The 23,207-nt window shown below is 37.5% G+C and overlaps 1 protein-coding gene across 20 annotated transcripts in view; it reads left to right on the top strand.

The window, feature by feature from the left end:
• The window catches only part of SENP7 (SUMO specific peptidase 7), a 49,080-nt gene that overhangs the window by 13,564 nt on the left and 12,309 nt on the right, over nucleotides 1–23,207 (top strand). For 10 of the 20 annotated variants that reach the window (XM_030021085.2, XM_030021079.2, XM_030021083.2 and 7 more), the window contains 14 exons: nucleotides 995–1,192; nucleotides 2,970–3,167; nucleotides 7,121–7,233; nucleotides 7,980–8,149; nucleotides 9,113–9,473; nucleotides 10,059–10,219; nucleotides 10,874–11,020; nucleotides 12,519–12,552; nucleotides 13,362–13,535; nucleotides 15,946–16,208; nucleotides 17,286–17,419; nucleotides 18,661–18,777; nucleotides 20,300–20,419; nucleotides 22,638–22,730. In XM_030021085.2, the coding sequence (XP_029876945.1) occupies nucleotides 995–1,192; nucleotides 2,970–3,167; nucleotides 7,121–7,233; nucleotides 7,980–8,149; nucleotides 9,113–9,473; nucleotides 10,059–10,219; nucleotides 10,874–11,020; nucleotides 12,519–12,552; nucleotides 13,362–13,535; nucleotides 15,946–16,208; nucleotides 17,286–17,419; nucleotides 18,661–18,777; nucleotides 20,300–20,419; nucleotides 22,638–22,730 (2,283 nt within the window). The remainder of the gene's footprint in view (nucleotides 1–994; nucleotides 1,193–2,969; nucleotides 3,168–7,120; nucleotides 7,234–7,979; nucleotides 8,150–9,112; nucleotides 9,474–10,058; nucleotides 10,220–10,873; nucleotides 11,021–12,518; nucleotides 12,553–13,361; nucleotides 13,536–15,945; nucleotides 16,209–17,285; nucleotides 17,420–18,660; nucleotides 18,778–20,299; nucleotides 20,420–22,637; nucleotides 22,731–23,207) is intronic. The other 10 variants (XM_030021090.2, XM_041124673.1, XM_030021092.2 and 7 more) reach the window with 6 other exon arrangements.

Below are 23,207 nucleotides of genomic sequence, written 5' to 3'. Positions count from 1 at the left end.
CTGTAGCATGCATGTAACAGCTATGCGAGTAGTGAAAGGTTTTCTGTAGCTATAAAAGAAGGATTCTTGCTTTACAATGTGAACGATTTAGTTTGTTATGCAAGACATGCAATAGGAAAAGCAATTCTTGTCTCAGTGATTTTTTTAAAAACCAACAAATAAGCCTGAACTTCAGTGTCCTCTTAGGACCAGCCCTGGGGAAACAAGTCCAATTCTGATCTGTTTGAAAATAAAGTCAATCCTGACAAATCATCTATGATATATAATACCAGCTTATAAGGAAACTGTCCAAATTATTGGTCATGCTACAGAATTAATTCTTTATGTGGAGACTTCAGTACCAATCTAACAGAATCAGCAAAGTATAGATACTTGTTTGAATAACTTCAATAGGGAGTTTTTACTACCTTTTTAATTCATAATTGTATGCAATTTCTTTAGTGAAATTGAATAGAAATCAGTTGGAGCTTTAAAACTGAGAGATTGCGCTAGCTTCTTGATTTCTCCCCCCCCCCCCCCCTCCAGCAAGATCAATCTAATTTGTGATACGGGAACCAATAATAGTCATGGTTCTAAAATAAGATGCCACAATAGGAGTGCTTGTTTTCGTATCCTGCAAATGCTCATGTGTACACTTCCAGAATAGTTTGTAAGGCCGTAGTGACACCACTTTCAACATTTTGCAATAAAAAGATGCACCAAAATTTCTATGCTTTTGCACTGAAAGTTTACCTCTTCAGAATCACATATGGATGTGTTAGTCATTGATGCCAGAAGAAGAAACCTTGAAAGGCTGTCCTGATCAAGAGATGTGTTTGTTTCCTCTTCTCACAAAGCAGTTCTTTTTGAAATTGTCAGGGAACTGAACTTAATTCTACTGAAGATACAAGGTATGATGCAGAGACAGTAAACTCACAGAAAAGTTTTGTTGAATTCATGTGACTTAAGAAGTTCTCAGCACCCTATTATTAATTTATTGTTATATGTATGGCAGGCAACCCAAAGTTATCTTGACGAATGTCCTGAGGACGAAAATAGGAAGAAAATACACACAGGCGCAACCTAAAACTGGTGCTAATTTTTCTGATGCTGGCAAGCTGCAGTCAGATCAACCACCCTCGTCATCTGCTGCCAGCCTAAAGATATGGCAAATTTTAAACCCTACTCTCCAAAGCCTTTTTCTGTCTAAAAGGTAGGTTGTCTTTGCCTTGTGTCACTAAGCAAAATAATTTTCCTTGCAGTTGTTTTTTCATGAGAAAATTCTTTGTTGTACTACAGCTGTCTTGTTCATGAACTATATTCTCCTGTCATCTGACTTGACTGAATTCCCTTGTACCTGGTTCCTTTTGGTAATCACTGAGAGAGATGGTGCCAGGCACGCTCTAGTGGGTTTTCTGATCAGATGGCTTCTAGATGGCTCTGTACTGACAAGACCAGTTAATTCTGATTCAGCCATTGGACTCTCAAAATGTTTGGGTTTTTTTATTCTTGTGAAAAGAATACACTTGCATTTAACTGCCCTCTTTTCTCAGAGAATGTATCAAGGTGTATTTTCACTGTTACTGTTTCAGACTACTCATGAAAATAGGAGAACTGGCTTAAGGGGTCAGAAGAAATCCATATTAAGTCCAGTATCTCCCATCCCCCCCCCAGGCAGCAGTCGATTGCAGATACCCATATTCCATACAGGGAAAAGTACCACTAGAGTGACTGCTTTTTCCACTGAGTTTTCTCTCTGAGTTTCTGATGGTAAACAGTTTAGGGACTTCCTTCATTGGAGGTTACGTTCAGACTACAGTGTTCTTCTATATTAGACTTTTCCTCTCAATTATATCCTCATTGCTTATCACCTGTGTGCCTCTGCAATGTCTTGTCTGTAAGGTAGTCTCCTGATTAAAAGCAAATTTACATCTCGGTGCAAGAGGAGATCTGAGTGCTCCCCAGACATCACACAGTCTGTGCTGGAGTGTGCTTTGTGGATGAATACAGACAACAGGAGAATTATGCAGTTGATGCCTGAAAGACAATGTTCTTCATAACAGATTCAAAAAAGGCCATGGCATTATGTCCTAATCCAAAATAAATGGCAATAGAAGTGGTAGAATTTAAACCACAGTTTGAGAAACTAAGCGGGTCAATCAAGGGCTATACAACAAGTTGGCTGCAGTGGCATTGTATGAAATAAGTTGTGCTGCTCCTACACATGTGCGCTCAAGTAGGCAGTTGCATATTGATATTTGTGGTTAGCTTATTTTTGATGCTTGTCTCTTCTAACGCTTGCGGATGTTTTTCTGAGCCTTACTATTGTAATTCTGTAGAATGCTATTGTTATTCTGTAGAGTGCCACCTGGAAGGGGAGAAGGGGAACAAAATCTAATGCTACCTTTTTGTGTATGTGCTACTTTTCTACCTGTTGACTAAATGCTTGAGAAAATTCAGTCTGTTTTACTGGAGGCTTCTTGTTCACAGGAAAATCAAGGTTGTTTGCTTTTTTATTCTTGTGAAAAGAATACACTTGCATTTAACTGCCCTTTTTTCTCAGAGAATGTATCAAGGTGTATTTTCACTGTTACTGTTTCAGACTACTCATGAAAATAGGACAACTGGCTTAAGGGGTCATAGTTCTGAGAAATATGTACAGATAATGCATGAAAGCTATTTAGAGATAAGCATTTATCAGTTTTTATACAATACTTAGATGATGCGTTCGAGGCGATGCAGTGTGAATTGTATCTGGCTAAGGTGAAATTATATGGCTAGCGTTTCTTACCCTGGTCTCTTGTTGCTTTTTTATGTTTATCTGTTTACCTGGGATTTTAAGTTCCTTAGTGCGATTTTGTTTTGTCTCTTAACAGACTGAAAGTAATGATGTTTTATTATCAAGCCTGTAAGATACATTAATTTAACAAGAAGTTTCTCTCTCTAGATTTCAGTGCAGTATTTATGATTTACTGTTATATATACGGCAGGCAACCCAAAGTTATCTTGACGAATGTCCTGAGGACGAAAATTGGAAGAAAATACATAGACAGCCACGTAATAATTGATGCAAATTTATCTGATGCTGACAAATTACAATCGGGTCAACTACCCTCATCATCTATTGCCAGCCTACAGACATGTCAAATATTAAGTTCTCCTCATGAAAGTTCTTTTCTGTCTAAAAGGTATGTTACTCACTGCTGATTTTGCCAGTATTCCTGAAATTACGTAACTTCACAATGGAAAAGAATTTCCCTGAAACAATTTTTGTTATAGTCTTGTCTTTAAGCAGGAGATCAATTTCCTGCGTGCAAACTAACATGCTACTCCAATGAGCTGTTTTAACATTGCATTTATTCTGATTTGCTCTACCTGATGTTAATAGGCTACTTTTCTTTCATAGAAGGAATTTCCATTTGCAATAGATCAGTGTTTTCATTTGTGAAGATGGCCAAGTAATTCAAACACATTTAATTTGGTTTTGTGTCCAGAACCAAAATCTTCCTTTCTTGTTGCTGTTAATGGGTTCTAGCATGATTTCAAGTAACTTCTTTTGCAAAACTTCTCCAAATTCCTCTCTGTGATGGTTCATTTCTTTTCACACTCATCCACCAGTGGTCTCAATCCCAATAGAGTGCCATTGTTCAAGGGCTCTGTGTGTCTCCTCTCATTGCTTAACATCTCCTTTTCCTTTTTTCTTCCTATGTTTAGGTTGACTGAGCATCACAATAACGCTTAACATATAAAACTAGCAGAAATCAGATATTAGAATTATATAACGTTTGTTTTGGTCTAAGATGGCAGTTGAATTCCGAGTAGCTATTTCCTCTTGTCTTTTATGGCTGCCTCTTTGCTCAACAGCAAAGTACCCACAGGAACAAATAGCAAGAAATTTGGGGGAAGAAAATAGAAAGAGGAAGGAAGAGAAAAATGATTTGTGAGGGCAGGAATAATCAACAGTTCCCAGGTTAAAGAAATGTTAACAAGTCTTGAGAAAAGAAAGTCATACTCCTCATTCTGATACATGAACACCTTAGAGAACCTAAATTAGTACGAATTCCTTTTTCCGTTTCTGTTAGGATCCCCATTGCTGCTGAAATTAATCTGACAAAGCTGCAATTTAAATGAGGGATTTAAAACAGTTAGACTGTCTCATTTTGGAAGTATTACATTTGTTGCTAATAAACAGTTTTACATAACTTTAGGCTGACTAAAGTGTGGGGAGTTTGGATTGTTGGGGGGGGTGTTTACTACAAAATCTTTAATATCTATAATTTTTAGTATGTGATTTTTCCACTTGGTATTGTTTTGGATGATGGGAGGTAGTGGGTTCATAGAAAGGAAGACATGAACTCTTGTATGTAACTCTCTAAATATGAGGAAATATCTTGCATGTTTTTTCAAGCTCATATCTGGAGGGCAGCCGTTGAGTTTTATGTCAAGCACAAGAATGTCAAGGACAAAACTAGTCAGTTTTTTTAGTAGTTGGTGTACTCGCTTTAGATTTGGAGTGGTTCATTGTTTGAAGGATTAATTTTCCATTCCTGTGATATGCTTTTTCTGGTGAATTAAATAAAAGGCTTGTTATTAGCAGGAACCAACATTAGGAGGATTTACCACCCTTCCCCAGTGACCAGCACATTAGTGCAAGTTGTAATAGATATCACATGGGAAATGGAGAATTTAGGAATTATTTCAACAGAGACGTGGTTTCATCCCAGTCACCTCTCTGTAACTAAGGTTTGTGCATAAGATACACGTGGCACTGGTTCTTCTGGGGTCTCTTCTTTCAGAGGAGAGGAAAAGCTCCCCCCTTATAATGGTGATGCATATATATGCACATGGCCATATAGAGATTCTTTTGTATTGTCAGGGTAGCTAGAATGCATGCTCTGTTTTACTGAAAATTGTGCCAGTTTTGTACTATAGAAATTTCAGATTAAGTCAAAGAATTGTGTATGATCAGAAGAGGGTGGTAATTAGTTAACCTTTCTCTATCAGCTAAAACTTGCTGCGAGTTCCCTGTTTCCTTTCTTGCTTTTGGTATTACAGAATTGGTGGATTTTGCATTGCTTGTTCACTGCAACTCAGTGTGAAATGCATTTGTTTAAGTCACCACTGACCTATCAGTATAACTAATGAATTTGACGTAGGTTTTAAATGTAAAGAAACTTAGGGTTTTAAAGTGTGTTTCCTACTTTTTTCTCATGGCTGTTGAGAACACTTCAGTATATACTGCCATAGCTTTTTAGGTTATGCAAATATCTGTTAAGCGGTGCATTTTAAACTGAGTTATCAGCAGATTGGAAGTGAAAATAAAATGTGCAGAATTTGTGTATAGAGTAAATACGTTTAGGGAAGTCTATTAGCAGAAGCATTCCTATTGAAATATTTCCTGTTGTTGAAAGGCCTGAATTGTGATGTTGGTGTAAAACAAATGCTAAAAAACACTTAATGGTTTTGTATGGTCTTTTAAGGCAGTCAAATCTATATAGCTGTTATGCATACAAATATTTAAGTTGAGAGAGAGATGTGGGTTCCAAAATCAAGTCTTCTGTAGTGAGGTTATTCCAGAACTAAAGGTGCCTGACCTGTGGAAGACTCTGTCTCATTCAATATACAGAATGAATAATAGTGTTTACCGAACACTTTTTCTGTATATGGTTCAATTCATGATTCTTTTTGAATGGAAAGATAATCAGTAATTTCTTCATGGTGCTTATATACTGTTCATCGCTGTAGTATCGGAGCACTCTGGAAATCTTTATTTGTCTTTACAGTATTCCCAAAGAGCAATGATACTTTCACCTACAGAAACAGCACTAAAGAATAGGCATCTTCAGAAAGTGTCTAACAGTTTTGGCTATGTAGTTAAAGATGTCAAGCAAGTTCTTTCCCATGGTTGGTGCTGTTCTTTATGAGTCCAGGCTCAGCTGTTGGTGATTGCAGTCATTGTGATGATTGCTTAGTTCTTTGCAAATCGGAGACTGCAACATTCTGAGTTAGGCACATTATAAAACAATGAACACAAAATTCCTTTGGTTTAAGTAAGGTGATGAAAGGAGGAATGGAACAGATTTTCCAGAGCAGCATTAAATTGCTTTATCTATGAAATCTTCTTTATTTTCTTTTTTATTTTCCAACTCTCACAGGAGATGAAGCAGAGGTCATTAAGGTTAGTTTCTTTTATCTTGTAACCCTGATAAATTTTCAGAAGAGAAGTCTTGCGTACTGAATATAATTAAGTTCATGTGAGAAAATATCACATGAACATATGACTAAATGTTATCCTAATGCATACACTAGAAACCAAAATACACTTATGTAGACTTTTGTCAGCTGTAACTAGCCTCCAGAGAAATTGAGAGTATGTTTACAAGATCAGACCTCAAATGTGAGGATGCCATACTGTTCAGTCTGTCAGTACCTCCTGAATACATTCTCTTATTTATAAAAAAGCTAATTAAAAAAACCCAAACTGATTACTTTCTTACATGTCCTTCTTTTTAGAATGAAACTACAAACTCAACTACAACTCAACCTACACCTGTAGGTTGCCTAGTTTCTCGTACTGTAATCCGTTTCTGTTTCTTCGTCATTCATGTCCTGTCCCGCGCCCCCCCCCCCCCCCCCCCCCCCCGCCCTTCAAAGTTACTGTTTCAGGCCCTTTTGAGCAGGAATTTCTATTTCAAATCTTTTCTCATTGGAGGAACTTACTCAATGGATTCTGTTAGCAGTTCTAAATCTTATTTAAAAATATACTACATTGCCTCATTCCCACTGCATTCATGACAAAGGCAAGGATACACTCAACTAACTGTCGTTCTCTCTTTCTTTTCTTGTTACGTGTTCTTGTTGCAGTCATGCTTTACAGCAAAATAATATTTTAGTGTCTGATGTCAAGCATGTCAGATTTTCATACTTTGCACCTTTTAGAAGCATCAATGTCATTAATAATGTTAGAGTATCTGTGTATTTCCATGACAGGGACTGAATTAGTTTGTGTTTCATTTGCCAAGCTCCACATGCTTACAAGAGAGGCAGAAGTTTGTGGTCTAACCAACCCTTGTTTCTGTTGGGATTTTCATTCAGTATTCTTTCAAAATCAAAGATAAGTCATAGTTAATATTCTTTACAGGTCTGAGCATTGCCTGAGAAAGACAGATGATCTGTGTAAATTGACCAAGGCTTCCAAGGAACAAGAAAAAAATAATGCCTTCACTTTTAGAAGACGGGAGCTGCAGAAGAAAGGTTTGTAGTGAGCAATAATCTGGCATTTAAATATGAATTTTGGAGAATTTTGGGAAATTTTCTTTTTTTAGTTTAGTATTATGAGGAGAGCATAGAAACAAAACAGGCACGCAGTGTAAAAGACTGCATTTTGAGGAAACACATACAGATATGGTAAAATATATCAAATAGCTGTTTTTAAATAGGAATAAAGCTATGGTGAATGAGACCTGTGGAAGAAAAGGGAAACTGAGGGAAGCCTCACTGCACCATTGTAATTGTGATTTTATAAGAAGTCTTTTATACTCAAGAATGTAATACATCAAGAATGCTCAAATGGTTTGTGAACCCTGCTAAAATGTTTATGCTATATGACAATGTTCATATTTACTGCTGAATGATAAGCTCTATGCTGAGTCAGCAGGGAGAACGTAGTATCTTTTTAATACTGGTATTTGCAGATTAGAACAGGAATGGAGAATATTGCATGCAGCAGAAGATAAAAGAAGGACTGTGGAGTATGGAATGCTAATTCTTACTTGGAAGGGAACTATGAATTTGGTTTTACTCTTATCTTAATTAGTCGTGCAATAATAATCTTTCCTTAATTATTTTAGGGAATATATTTTGGCAGCCACACACAATTAAAAAGGAAAGAAATATCATGGAAGGTATCTGCTTCCGTGCATTTTAGTTAAGACAGATATGAAGAAATACAAAATTTTTTGAGGATAACCCATTAAATAACTTTTTTTCTTCTGACACAGAAAACAAGAACTATGATGAACTGGAAAAGAGGAGCAGATACGTGAACAGTACCACTCTTAGTCAGAAGGAATCTGGCTCTTTTGATTCTGAGAAAAGGAAAAGAAGATCTAGTGGCCATATTTCTGATGACTGTAATGTACACATTCCAGAAAAATCACTTCTACTGTCTGTAAGTTGCACTTAATTTTAATGTATGTGTTTGTGTACACACATGCACGCATACTTCAATAGCAGCAGTAGCAACATCCAAAATAAAAGAATTATACCAATAATTAGGGTATCTAGGGATACTGTTGTACCTGTTGGGGGAAAGTAGTTCAGTGGTGCATCAAGAAGAGTGAGTATACGTACTTCTGTCCGCAACATCAGAATACTCTTGTTGTGGCAGAAAGGTTGTGAGAGATGAATGACAGTGTTTCCTTCAGATGGGAGAATGGAGCGTAACAACTTTGGAAATAAGGCATCTAGTTACTTAAGTGAAGCTTCTTTCACAGATGGTATAGAACCAATTAGGGACTTTGATACAAAAAATGCAAAGTATACCTGGGGTTATTGAAATCTTGCAGATGTCATCCTTCTCCCTCCTCCTCAGTCTATTGTATTAATCCCTAAAGTTTAATTCTTATCTGTCATTAAGACTTAGGGGAAAAAAAAAAAGAAAAAAGACTGAGGGAATCAGTCAGTCAAGTACAAACTGTGATTTATATTCAAACATTTGAATACAATAAAGGCATCTCTGTAACCTGATTAAAACCCCACAGGAATAGGTAATTGCCAAGTCCTGTTCATGCAGTTGACCCAGCCACACGTTTGCAAAGTAATGAACATCACTGGTGCTTGGTCTTTCAGTGTCAGACAGTGAGAGAGCTGCTAAAAAATCAGAAATCGTTTCTTGTTCAGTTTGAATGGGGGTCATAGTAGATTTTTAAAAGATTGTCCCTCATGCCTTTGTGTAATAACCTTTGGAATACAAGGAGGGAGAAATCACCCTAACTTGAGCTCTAAATGCAGTTGCATTAAGATATAATTATTTTGTCTATCACATAGCTAAGTCTCAGTGATCACTGATCTGAACCATCATAGAAATGTCAAGAAATAAACATATATCCTGTCTCTGATTCCTGTTTTCTAGAAGGAGCAAAGACTGAGTTCAACTCGGTCTCAGGGCCGCAGAACACCCTGTGAGGATGCACAAGGTCACAGATCTAATACAGTTCTGGTGCTGGATTGTATTCCCCAGCCATTAGAGAGAGACTGTACAGACACTTCCACCCACAATCACTTAAGGCCTGCTCCCAGCTGCACAGAGGAACCTGGCTCAGAGTGTCCTCCCAGAAATTTGTCAGAGAAACAGCTTTCTGCCACCAGTGAGGATGTGATTTCACCACGAGTTAGTACCATCAGGAAATTAAAGATGGACACATCACAGTACCTGAGCAAGCTGCGGAACAGAATCTGCAGGGGTAATCGGCAACGTGTTTCAATTGACCCAAGTATGTACTGTATCTGTGCTGCTGACAGCTACTATTGGTAGGCTTAGGTACTAGGAGAACTCATGCATGACTGACTAATTGAAACATATGGAACAAAATATTGAAGACAGAGATCATGTTGTTTGTAATGCATTGTGCAGGTTAGAGAACAGTGCCTAGTGCCAGTGTCATCTACTGGAGTGTAAAGGGTCTTGTACTTGAGAAACAGGATAGACAGCAGGATTTTCAAATTCCAGGCCTTATTTTGCAGCTGATTTTGTGGCTATGGAAAATCAAGCTTGTACTTTTTAAGGATGCTTAAACTGAGAAGAAATGTTCTTTCTTCTTTGAAGCAGCTGTGTTGTGGCCTGTTTCTTTTAATAGTCAAATAATTTTGAGAATCTTGGGTAAAAAGCGTTAATAAAGATAGAAAGCAGTACCTGTTGCATACACTTTCATGCACGCAGACCTTGATTGGTTTGGGCAATGTACTTTGATACTACATACTGCAAGAGAGAATTCTTTGCTTATCTGAAATCCACAATGAATGAAATATTCTCAAGTCTGTGTCTTGTAGTATATGTATACTTCTTTTTTCCTCTTCAGTTGTCCTTTCCAGTGATGATGAAGATGGACCTTCTGAACCAAAATGCACAGAGCTGCTGCAGGATAATACCACTGAGAATAAAGAAACAGACCAGCAGTCTGACTTCTGTTTTTCAGCAAAGCAATTGGAAGACAAGATGGAAAGTCACACAGAGCAGGTAGTCCAGTATTTGGCCTATGTATTGTTATGCCAACCCTTTGATTTATTTCTCCAATGTTTATTTTTTCTTGCATGTTAGGACAAAAGTGAAATGCTTAGAGCAGATGTGATTAGTCCCAGCAACAAGCAGTAGCTGCAGTAATTGATTTCACAGATAGAATTCTGGACAGTCTTCAGAGAAGATCTCTGGCTCTGAAGCTTGAGTGTTCTTGCAACATAACAATGTATTTCACATTTTGAAAATAAACATTTGGAAATGTTTAATATTACAAAACAGGAAGGATCAAATAGTAACCTGAGCTAGAGGGAGACATGATGAAGATATGTCTGTGAAAAGGTTTTTTTTCCATACAATGTTTTTTATTGATTGTAGTCCAAGTCAGTAGTTTCTCCTTGTCGTCCAGTCTTCTGTTGTAATTCAGTGCATGGAGAAGTTCAAGGATCTTTAGAGGTGGAGCAAGATACTGTTAGGCCCTTAAGGACATTGCCAGTAATGATTGTAATAACATTTATAGCTTTTTAATACGGAGTTTTTATATGGACATTGGTTTGGGGAGTAAATTCTTACAAACATGAAGAGAAAATTCCTAAGGTTACAGGAGGGAAGTATCTCATTTAAAGCCCTATAGTAAATATACTTTTTTTTTCCCCCCAGTTTTTAACAGCGTCAATTGAAGATAAATGTCCTATCAGCTTACCTTCTGGAAGCACACCTAGAAAACAGATGAACCCAGCATTGGATGTTGAATTTGATAGTCTATACATTGGGAAATTTAAATGGCTATCAACAGGTCCTGCTAGGGTAAGTAGTTCTATTATGGTGATATTTTAAGAATATGTAAAAATTAAAATTCTAGTTAAGCAAAGCTAGTGGTGCTTAATGTTGAAGCACTGAGTTTTGATTATTGTTGCATCAAATTGCTTTGGCTAAATGGTGGAGTGTATAGTCCATTACCTTGTGTGTTTGGATTGCTGTCAGTAGAAAACCTAACTGGGATTTTCTGTGGCCCCAGTTTTCAGAGGTAAAGGTTCTGTATAAATGCTGTACTGGAACAGAAATCATACTGATGAAGCTTTTAATGAATTCTAATGGAAAATAATGGCAATGTCACTTCAGATAAACACCAATTACTTTTCTCAGAAATAGTACAGATATTGAAGTAATCCATAGCAATCAGAGTTCAGATATATACTATGCACTAATCTTGCCTTTTAAACAGAAAATTGCTTGTTTTGTAGCTTTAAAGAACATAAAAACCAATGCTAAAAGCATTAGCACATAGGCAACATGCTACTTACAGGGTGTAGAAATGTAAGTGAAGGTGTACTTCAAATGGAGTACCAGCTGCAGGAGTTTCAACAGGTCTTTGACTAGGCTCATTCTATATATTGCAACTGAAAAAGAAATGTTTGAACATGTATATCTTTTTTTGCTTGCAGTAAGACATTTTGGAATCTTGGATTGTAATAGTAATTTCAGCTTTTCACAAAACAGCAGTTTTGTGCAGCAGTTCTCATGCAGTAATGAAAACATTTAATAGAAATTTTCTAAATTAATATGCCAAAATCATTTGAGGGATGAGTTGAAATATTTTTAGAATTAATGCTTTTAGGTGGAAAGTGAAAATTTTCCTTGGAAAAAAACAACTTTGTTCTTGCGCTTGCTGTCGTAATGTAAGAGAAACCTCTTCTCTCAGTGTATATGACAACCTTCTGTCAAAGTGACAGTAAAGCATTCTTTATGTAGCCATAGCAGCAAGTAAGTGGAAACTTTGAAGGCCTTTAATTCAAAGGTTAATGTAAATAGCAAAGTAACAGCCCAGTGTTGGACCATTTATATAGTGTCCTTAATTCAAATAGTGCAGCTGACAGTCTTTATCATGGGGTGCTTAAGCTCCTTTTGTCCCAATTGTTCATCTTTTTTTTTTTTTTTTTTTTTTTTTTTTTTTTAAGGAGTCCGTAGGCAGCTCTGCAACTTCTGCTTATTTCTCAGTGCTTAGCACCCCTGGAAGTCACTTTGCTGTCATTTAGATTCTGCACTATGTATTTAGGAGTGTTGTTTTAGGTGAAATAGCCAATATTAAGTCTCAAACTAGGCATATTGGACTTGGTGGTGTTAGGTTAATTGTTGGACTCAATGATCTTAAGGGTCTTCTCCAACCAAAATGATTCTATGATATTATTTTCAGTTTATTTGGCTATAAGCAAATAAAGATGTGCAGATAATTAAAAATTCTTACTTTGTTTTAATCAATTTTTAAGAAGCAAACTAATTCGTATTTTTTTAAATCTTATTTCAGTTTACAACCAAGTACATTACGATCCCATTTCAAGGTAAGAGAATTTTTTCTTCAGCCTTCTCTTAACTATATGTTTAAAGTATTGCATTAAAATAGTCAGTACATATTTATATTGTGAATAGTTTATAATCTTATTTGCTTTCACAAAGACATTAAATAATTTTTAAAATTTCATTTTTTCAATAAATAAAAGTGTCAGTGTCTACAGTGTAAGCATTAATAACTTAGCAGCTTCTTAAAATTTTAAGGTGAACTTGCAGTTTTAATGGCCTTGCTTCCTGCATTCCTGCATATATTAAGTGTTGAACTATAGTAAGTCTGACTATGCATGTTGTTGCGGTGAAACATTAATCTTTTCAGATTAGGGTTTTAGACCCTTAGGTTTATTAAATAAAAATGTATGAGCTGACTAAAGCTAAGAGGACTATAACTGTAGATTTGCATTCAGTCCATTTTCCAAAGATGATGTGTGGTTTCTATATCTTGTAGAAGGTTTGTGAGCAGTTATGAATGGGATTGACTAAAAGGAAAGAGAAGTTCATGATTTGCAATATTTTTTTCTATATTTGTAGGTATTAACTGTGCTTATTGTGAGCAAAAATACAAATTTTTCCATGAAGAATCTTGCATTTAGATGTGTAGCTTTTGGTGTTACAATTTGGTAACTTTGTTTTACATAGTTTAATATAACTGATTTAAATACTAAATTCTCAACACATTTGAGATCTACAAGTACTGTTTTAATACACTTATGTCTTAGCATGTAATTACTGTAACATGTATGACTTTATAACTATCCATGGCTGTGAAAGATACGGTTATTTTAAATTCTGTTTTCTCCAGTGGCTCTTAATAAGAATATTAAGCTGACAGTGGATACTCTGGATCTGAGAAGGTTTGGCTTGTGGAGAAGTGATGGTGGCTGTTCTTCAACAATGATCATTTTCCTTTGGTTATCTGTGGATTATGTAGAAAAGATTGAAACCCAACTAGGAAAGTTAGTTATCAGCAAGCCATGTGAGTAATCTCTTTCCTTAAATGCAATGAAAAGGTCTAATAAATGGTGTGTCAATAAAGCAGTTATTTTATAGTTGTGCTTCTGGAATACTGAGGAAAGCCTATAGCTTTTTTTAAAATAAGTTGGTCAGTTTTGCTTTTCTAAAATGCCTCACTATACTTGTATTTGGAAGAAAAATCTAACATGATGTGATTCAAAACCACTGCTACTTAGTAAAAAGACCTTGTAACACAGTTCAGTTGTAACCTGCGTGAGCAGGCCTTCTGAAACTACACTTGTGTATAAAATATCTCTCCCTTTAAAATAAATGGGACGTTTTAAGTGTCCTTACTCTTGAGTAATGTATATGCTAGACAAAAGGCTTGGCCAGATAAAGGTTGATTTGATCTTTGACAAGATGCATTGGGCCATTGAATTATTATTGGAGAAAATTTCCACTAAAGACCAAATGGGCTATTTAGTCTGTAGGGTATTATGGACTGGGTCTATTTGTTTTTCTAGCATGAAGCTCTGTAAAACTGAGTATAAGTTTTGCTCAAATATTCAGAGTGGCACAATCACACAAGGTTTTTACGTTACCAAAAGCATTGCAAAATGACATCTACCAAAATGATGATGTCAGAGTTGCCTGTGTGAAATGTAACAGTATGTTTACCCTGTACAATCACCACCTGTATGAAGAAAAATTATAAGTAATGTTAACTTTACATAAGTAGTATGAGTAATTTGAAGTGAAATACTGAGTGAAATTTTAGCAGTGAGTTACCTTTACTTGATGTAAATTTATCAGTTTCTGGTAGCTTCTATAGACACAGCTCCCAGTGAAATGAGTGGAATCTGAGTATGAAGCTGTGAGGCGCTTTTTAATCTGAGGTTTATTTACCTTGATTACATTCTTGTTGTAGGAGAAACCTTCAGAAGTTGTTATTAAATTTCTATGCTTGAATGTTTTATGCCTTTTAAATTTGTAGTAATGTAAATATTTTGAAATATATGTAGAGACTTGTTGAAAAAAATCAGTGATGGTTCTACGGATTGTGGAAAAGGTTGCTATGTGTCTGCTCTGCCTTCTTAGTGCGTTAATATTAGAGGAAAATGTATCATGCTGGATCTGACAGCCTGAGAGGGGTGAGGCTGATGCAGCTCCATGTCCCCAGGTCCAATCAGTAGTAAGGCTGAAGATGTAGTCCCAATAGGTACAGCACACGGAGCACTTGCATACACCACATATATACATAGCTGGCCACACAGATAAAACACAGCACTCACATGAACACAGGCAGCACCAACAGCCTCATCCTGCTCCCCTCTCTGGCTGAGCAGGATGGAGGCCCACTAGTGAGAAAATATATATACACACACACACACACACACACACACACACACACACATATGTACAAGGTGGATCCCTCTGTCAGCTGGGCTCAGACACTTAGTCTGCCCAGTTGCTGGCCCTGGATCCCAGTCTCCCCAGTTGCTGGCACCTGGACATAAAAGCCACCGAGGCCGGTGCCAGTTGCTGGTACAGACTGTCGTGCACACACAGGCACACAGCTGGCCAGGACTCCCCTAGTCCCAATAGCTGATCTCCCTGTGCTCTCATCCTTAGAGATACACAGGCAGTCTCACAGCCAGAGCTGTCCCTTAGGGACCTCCTCACCCTCCTGGCTCCCAGGGCTCTTCGCCTGTTCACCTAGTTTGGCTTGATTTTTGCTAGCAATCATGCTCACTTGCACTCACTCCCATTGCTGCAGGCACACCCCCATACACACCAAATAGAGAGTCCCTCACCCAAGAGAGAGTTAGAAAGGAATTTAATAAGAAGACAGAACAGACTGTCTGGCATGGCCAGACAAGTGTATTGACCAGCAAAGTATTTAGATGCAACTGGTCCTTCCTATGCCCTTAGCCCTCTACTTTCCCACACTTGTTCCTGCCCAAATCACCTAAATGGTTCCCTTTGCCTGCCTTTGGTTCTTCCCTTAAATGTCCCATAATAAGTACTGTGCAGTCCACAAATGCTCTTCCCCTGCATCCCATCATAAGTGCCGTACGCCTCGGCAGCAACCCCTCCTCAGTCCAAAAGGTGCTCTGGCGTTGACTCATCTTGATGGGTTTCAGGTCTGGACCCTGGGGCTGAGGCTCTCCTGGGACAGCCCTGGGAAGGGCCCAGACCGGGCGTCCCTTCCTCCCAGTCCTTAGTTCAGGTTTCTGCCTGCTGTTGTGCCTCTGTGCTCCTCTGGGCTTGTGGAGGTGGGCCTTTGGTGGGCTGATGGCCCCTTTGATGGCAGGAGGGTATTATTTGGGCTCCCCCTCCTGCCATTGTCTCTCTGCTCCTTTGTGGGTGTGCAGACAAGTTTTTATCACATAACCTAATAGTTAATACTATCCATTCTGTCCTTTTTCCAGCCAAATCTAGTGAATTTGTATTTCTTGAACTGTCCCAACCACTCACAGAATGGGAAGAAGACAGACTGACTGAATTGATTACAGGTGTAAGCAAGAAGAATAGAGCACCAGATCTCCTTGAGTTTTTGTCTTTGAAGCAAGCATTACCCTTGTTTAAGGACCTTTCTCCTGAAGAGAGCTCTTTTATGAGTTACAGAAAGGATCTACTAAAGCAATGTATGCCAAAAGAGAATACCTCAGGTGCTCATGAGCCTGCAGTTCAGGTTAGTGCGTAGCTGTTGCTTGATTCATCACCACCTGTTGGCATTCACACATTCTAGTACATTTTAGATCAGCCTTCTTTCTTAATCCATAGCTCAAAAAAAAAAGAGTCATGTTTGTTATTTCTCTCTCACAGTGGGGCAAGATTTGCAGTAAACTAGATTGTGTCCATGGAGGCATAGTATATAGACCTCATCAGTAAGTGGCAAATAGTGAAGCTTTAGGTTGACTCACGGTTGCATATGCCTAGAACCACAGGGATTTCCTGCCCTTGTAGTGTCTCCAGGGCAGCAAGTTGGGAGTTAATCAAGTAATGAGTGATGGAGCCATTTTTTAGTTGAGCTGGAAGTGAAGGGGTGCGGCAGAGGAGGAGCTGTTGTATCTTGCTACAAAAAAAGCTGTAGATCTTGCTATCTAGACACCTCTAGACATTCTTGTGGGGGCTCCACAGCGTGAAATGCTAAACAATTCCTAAGACCGCTGGGGAGATGGGGCTATGCAAGTTAATGTGTTAATACAGCTCCCTCTGAGGAGTAAATGTCTCAACCCAACCCCACATCGTTGTCACTTCAGAAATTACGTATGTTTGTTCCCATCAGGAAAAAGCACAGAGACAAGAGATCAATCTGGCTATGAAACTGGAAACATAAAAATTGACTCGGCCAGTTCAAATCTGTATCATTTTTAGGCAGATTAAGAACTAGATTTTCAAACCTTCCAAGCATACACAGCTCCTAGTAAGACAGCCTGATACTTGTCTCCATCCTTTCAGGTCCTGTTTCTTCTCCAAAACCAATTCTGTGTCAGTTGACTGAATAATGCTTAAACAGTTTTAGAGAGAGGTTATGAACAGATGAAGACCTGTCATCATTTTAAAAGGGACATAACTTTAGTATTGTCTGAGCGGTGGCATGTTTGCCTAAATACTGATGTTTACATTTCTGCTCTCCAGCAAGATTCCTCTTCAGTGATGCAGGGTACTCCTGTGGGCTTCAGGTTTGGTTTTTGTGTGTTCTGTTTTACATATCAAGCTCTATAATGCTTTTTACTATTATTATTGTTTGGATTTTTTCTGGTAGGAATCAAAACCAAAAGTGGCCAGGCCCAGTTATACCCTCGCAAATAAGCAGAATAGTGGTTGTTATTCAATCTCTCTGTCCTCTGTACTGAATGAAGAATGGAAAGAAGTAAGAGAAACCGGAGCAGTTAAGAAGTAAGTATATTTCATATAAATGAGAAGGTGAAAATAAAACAAATTGAATAAACAAATTGCTGGAACAAAAGCCCTGGCTTAACTACCATTCTCTAGTTGATTTGTAAGTGTTGTGTGAAAGATGCTCTAGAAATCTAAAATATCACCAAGCTTGAATGTAGTTATTCCTGTTTCCATCCTAATAGTTAACAGACAAAATGGATGTGTTACAGGATGACAGAAAATCTCACAGAATTTAGAGAATACCTGAACTATGACTACAAGCTCATATTGTGAATGTATCAGTGGGGTAGTAGGGCCCTCATGGCCTGTGTGAGTGTCCATCTAAGTCCATATCACAGCAAAACTATTGCTAATTTAAGCTAAGCCTTTTTTTTTAATCTAAACAATGTTTCATTTCACTGTTCTGTCACACTCAATCTATTTATAACTAGTTTGTCATACAATTTACTAGTCAGTACAGGAGCTTGGTTAACAAAAGACATTAGAAAATGAGAACCCACAGATGTGTAATGCAGCAAGATATTAGGAGAGTGCTGACATGCATCAGTTCTGTCTGCACTAGCCTGTTAGTGCTCGTACTTTTAGTACAGCAAACATTAGTGAAGTAAATGGCTTTTAGGAACTCTTGCCTTTTGCCGTCACTGTTTTTACTGAGAGTATAGCAGTTGGTTTTGTTTCTGCAGCAGCAAAAATTGCTCAGTTCATGGTTCCAGTTAAATAATATGGTTGTTAATCTAAATGTTTTAAAATACATTTTAAATACTAGCGTTAGAGGTAAATTGGGCATTTTTAAACCACTTACAGGACATATGCTGCATGGTGCATAAACCGAAGTTTGCTTGGAAACGTGAGAGTCCTTGTTGGAGTCCTAATGAATAGAAAATCACTGTACATTCATACCATCTAAGAATATGCCCTCTAGTGTTCCTTCCCATTTTATATAGCCATTTGTCAATTACTTCTATAAAAAAATAGAAAACCGAGATTAAGGTAAAAAATAATCTCCTTTTCAAAAGTTTTTCTCAAAATTTCAGTGTGCATTGGGGTGCATATTTCTTTTATAACACTTAACTATGGGAGGAAGAAATGGTAAAGGGCTTTTGAGTTAGTCAAGTTTTGAGAACTACCAATTTTAACAGGTTTTTAAGAAAATCTTCTGCATGTGTAACAGCCATACTAAGAAGAATGTAATGTAAAACACAGTTTGTCACTATTATAATGTGATTTGTATTTTCTAGTTTAATTGTTTATCCACCTCCACCTGCAAAAGGAGGACTGGGAGTCACAAGAGAAGACCTAGAGTGCTTAGAATATGGAGAGTTTCTCAATGATGTCATAATTGATTTCTATCTTAAGTAAGTAATCACAGCCTTAATTGTACTCTTCTTTCTGGGACTTGATCAGAACTTGAATGTTACTGTAAATGTTGGTCACTAAATATGATATGACAATTTCAGAAGTAACAGTATGATGAATTCACAGGTTGGACATTTTTAAAGCTTTTGTGTTTTCTCAGCAGTTTCATTTGTTTCAATTTCATTCTTGTTCCTCTAAAGGGCTGTGATATAATCCAGACAGAATAGCTGGGGGGAAAAAAGCTTTTTGCAACCTCACAGAACAGAAAGGGCTGAGCAGTTTTAAGCAGGTAGTTGAACAAAGTATAGAGGGTCTGTACTAGTAGTTTATTTACTAAGTTTGCATGAAGTGGAGCATCCTCTGCTATTCTGTGCAAGAGTTCAGGAATTCGTCTGATGCACAGCTCCTGCAGAAAGGAACACAGCTAATACTTCTTGAGGAAGTTGTGCTTGGCTTACCTGCTTCATGCCATCCTGCTGAAGTTGCTTGTGAAAGCAAGTTTTCCAGAACTGGCATTGTGGGCCACCATTCCCTAAAGCTGAGGTTTATTTATCCTGTGCTGACTTAAATCTAAGTAGAATTCTGGCTCTTTTGAAGGTTGCTTGCAAGAATTATGTTTTGCTTGGCATCCAGCATGGCTGCAGTAACTGTGAGCAATAGGAAGCCAGTTAAAACTTCTTGTCTAGAGGAATGGGAAAGGAAACGTGTACCAGAGTGTTTCAATGTGGTTTTACAGCAAAGCCCCCTGTATTTTGCTCTAAACTAGAAATAAATCATGCAGCGTGGTCCTCTCAATAGCTGTGGCTTCACCTCACCAGAAAAGGAAGATCTGAATAAAGGAATTTAATGCAATCATTGCAGAAACTCCTCTGCTTTTTAAATTTGTTAGACTTCCCACATTCTCAGTTTTCATTGTGTTGCAAGTTGTTTAATGTATGACTGTTGCTCAAGTCATTAGGTGAAGCTGGAGGCACCTTGTGTAGGATGACTGCGATTATGAGAGTTTTGGCCTTCTAGGATGACAGAATAAACACTCAACCTGATGTTTATAGTAAAATGATCAACAGTAAAATCATACAGAATGAGTACTTGCAGAATATTTGTCTTAACTTTCACATGTGGAAGTAAAACGGACAGTTTCTAGTACTGACATATTCTATGCTTTTTGTATATGCAGTATAATGCTCCATAGGTTTATACTTAGGTTTTCAAGCCTGTCTTAATGGCAAGGGCTAGAAACCTAACTCTAAAAATAAATTCAGAAGCATTAATACTGGAGCACAAATTTGCGATAACAACTGCATTCTTAGTAGTTGATTGGCTGTTACGTACTCTGATGATGCCCACCCTTATGCATATTGAAAATAGAGAGAAAAGTTTGGCATGACTAGTGGCTGTGAAGGCAACCGATAGTAAACATAACCTGAGTATGATAATACATTAAAAAAATTGTCCTTTTTTAACAGTAATGGTACTTTCTAGAAAAGGAATTTAATAATTTCCTCCTTTTTTCTTTGGTAGATACCTGTTGTTGGAGAAGGTGCCAAAACATCTTGCCGACCGTACACACGTTTTTAGCAGTTTCTTCTATAAGTGCCTGACCAGGACAGAAAAAAACTCTGAGGGGGATCTCAAAGTTTCGTAAGTTCATTTTAGATGCCTTTATGACCAGAAATAAGCTATCTATTGATGCCACTTGGAGGTTCTGCAGATCATCTCCTAATTAGCACATAAAATAGTAATCGGTGTTCTCCAAAGGATTAGGGGTTAAATGTTGTAATTCAAAATTTAAGCATTCTGGTGTTTTTCATTAACACCTACATGTGATGCATACTGAATATGAATGACAATGTTATCACCTCTCTTCAGATTTATCTGAATCTTTACTTCAGACAATTATTTATGTATTTTGATCTTTTTATTATAAACTTAGAGTTTTGCAAGGTATGCATCATTTTAAGAAACTGCACTTCTAAAGATATTTTTAAATTTACCACATATTTCATTTTACATATTGGTAATAAATTGTCCAAATTTTAGTAAGAAAATTTTCTTATGCACCAAGTTTACACATTTGGTTTTTAACACTTGAGCACGCTGGAATTGGAGAGTTTCACAAAAAGGTACCACTAACAGCTCAAGAACCCTGTATCACTTTGTGTTTCCAGTTAAGACTGTATAAAGGGTAGGATCATCCCTAGCACACTTTCTGTTCCTTCTCAACACAGATGTTTGAGAGTGGAACTTGCCCTGCCACTTCACTTACAGTGATGATCTGCCAGCAACTTTCATTTTGTTTTCATCATTCAGCTTATCAAAGTTTTTTTTTCTGTTTCTCTCTGAAGTGATTTTTCTTCTGTTATCCATGAAGTCCCCAGGTTTTTCATTCTACTGGCAAACAAGGCCACCTGCACAAAGAGGTGTGCTATCTTGTTTGTGTTGCAGTCACTGCTGGGTGAAAGCTATGTTAAAGGGAAAAAATGCAACTTCTGTAATAATGTCAAAGATGTCTCAAAAATTCAAGGAGCTGTGCTTGAGAGAATGTCTTCCATCATTTTACGTCTTCTGACCTTCAGTGTTCTGAGGTGGAGACAAAATTATCTGTGTTAAGAATGCTGTTGTGCCCTGATCTGATTCCTTTTACAAGGCTGATCTGTAACCTTCTTGAGGAACTGGAATGGCACTCTTAATTCAAGGACTGTAGCTGCTCCAGATCAGGAAATAGCTTTGAAAATTCTAGTTTTGTGTTTGGGCTTAGATATTTACATGGTGATTACAGGTGGTTTGGGTATTGTTTGTTTGTTTCTGTGGGAACAGTGGAAAAGAGGGCTCTGTACTGTTGTAAATGAAATTCATCTCAACTGATGTAGCTATTTAACTTAAAGACCCTTTTGCTTACCTTTATTCACACTGCTTAGGCAGTAGATTGAGAAAGCTCCTTCTATAGGTGCTTTCCCAGGTTGCAAACGTGTTCCCCTTTTAAGTTCCCAGTGCTTCTAGAGTCACGGAGCAGAGGAAGTTTGCAGCAAGTCTTCACTTACTGCTGGCCCATGCAGAGTCCCACAGCAGCCTGCTTTTCATTCCTCACTCTTTCTCCTGTTCCTCCTACGCTGAAGTTTGTTTCTTCATCACAGATCAGGATGGAATCAGAATGGTAATAGGGATGTCTCCTAGTAGAGTGAATTTTGCTTTCAGATCATATTGGAGCAAATTTCTATGAACCGTTGGTTTCTACTTCAGCTTGTGCAAACTAAGAAAGTTGAAAATCTAAATTTAGGTTTCTTTCCAAATTTTTCTTGTTCTCCTAGTATCCTGTCCTCATGCTTTATGTCTGTAGGACCGGAAACAAAATGTGCTCCAGCATTTAAAGCTCAGGAGTGGAGGGAATCTGTTTCAGTTCTGGCTTTGCTAGAGGTGTGTTGCATGACCCTATCTGTGCAAGGCATTTTGCTTTTTCCTTCAAAAGATAAGGTTGTTTAGACAGACCTTCAAAAGTGGTACTGTGAAGTTTAATTTCATGGATGTTTGTAAATTGCTATAGATCTGTTTTTACACTGGTGTTTAGATGAGATTTTTGCATTTAGTGTAGTAAATAATAATTACTGGATAAATAACTGCAAGAAATCCTTTCAAATCTGTGGATGATTTTTGCCATAAGAGTTTAAGATGGTTCGGAAATGGCTCGTTAGTCACTTGGGCTTAATGGTGTGCTTATTTATTTTTTTCTCTGTTGGGGAAGTTTCAAGAGTAAATGAAAAACCCATTGAGGGATTGGGAAGATGTAGGAGTACTAATCCCTATACCTTGCTTTAACTAAAAAGAAAAAATCTGAACAGCATTTGTCATTTGGTTTCTGCAGAGCGGCACAGAGAAGACACAGAAGAGTAAGAACATGGACTCGTCATATAAACATCTTCAGTAAAGATTACATCTTTGTGCCTGTGAATGAGGAGTAAGTCCATGTGTTTTAGACACCCTTTCTGATATTTAAAATGTAAATGTTTGAATGTTGTGGTGATAAAAAGATTTATGGCTGTAACCTGGGATCATTGGAAATGAACACGTTAGATTTTGAAGAAGTAACAGGTGTGGAATGAATTATTTTGAAGTCTCTTCAAAAGTTAAACTTCTTATTTAGTTGTCTTCTGTAAACTTTTCATCTTTGTTTTTTGTTTTACTGAAAATTGCTTTTATGTATTTTTCAAAGTAATTTGTGTGTCATTGTGATGATTCCTGTGCACTTAAGTACACATTGTGTTGATGGATCAGGAGTAGTACTTCGTGGTCTGTGCCTTTGGCCTGGTTGAATAACTGACCTGCACATGGAAACTCCAGTAAAACTGAATAGTCATTGAGAGTTACGTATGCAAAACAACTGCTGAAAGAGATGAGGCTGGAGGCATGCCATACCTTCAGCTATATTCCAAAC

This window comes from Aquila chrysaetos, chromosome 7, assembly GCF_900496995.4.
Source record: "Aquila chrysaetos chrysaetos chromosome 7, bAquChr1.4, whole genome shotgun sequence".
In the NCBI taxonomy this organism is placed as follows: domain Eukaryota; kingdom Metazoa; phylum Chordata; class Aves; order Accipitriformes; family Accipitridae; genus Aquila; species Aquila chrysaetos.
Note: the sequence above shows the minus strand (reverse complement) of the source record. Positions and strands in the feature narration are given on the sequence as shown.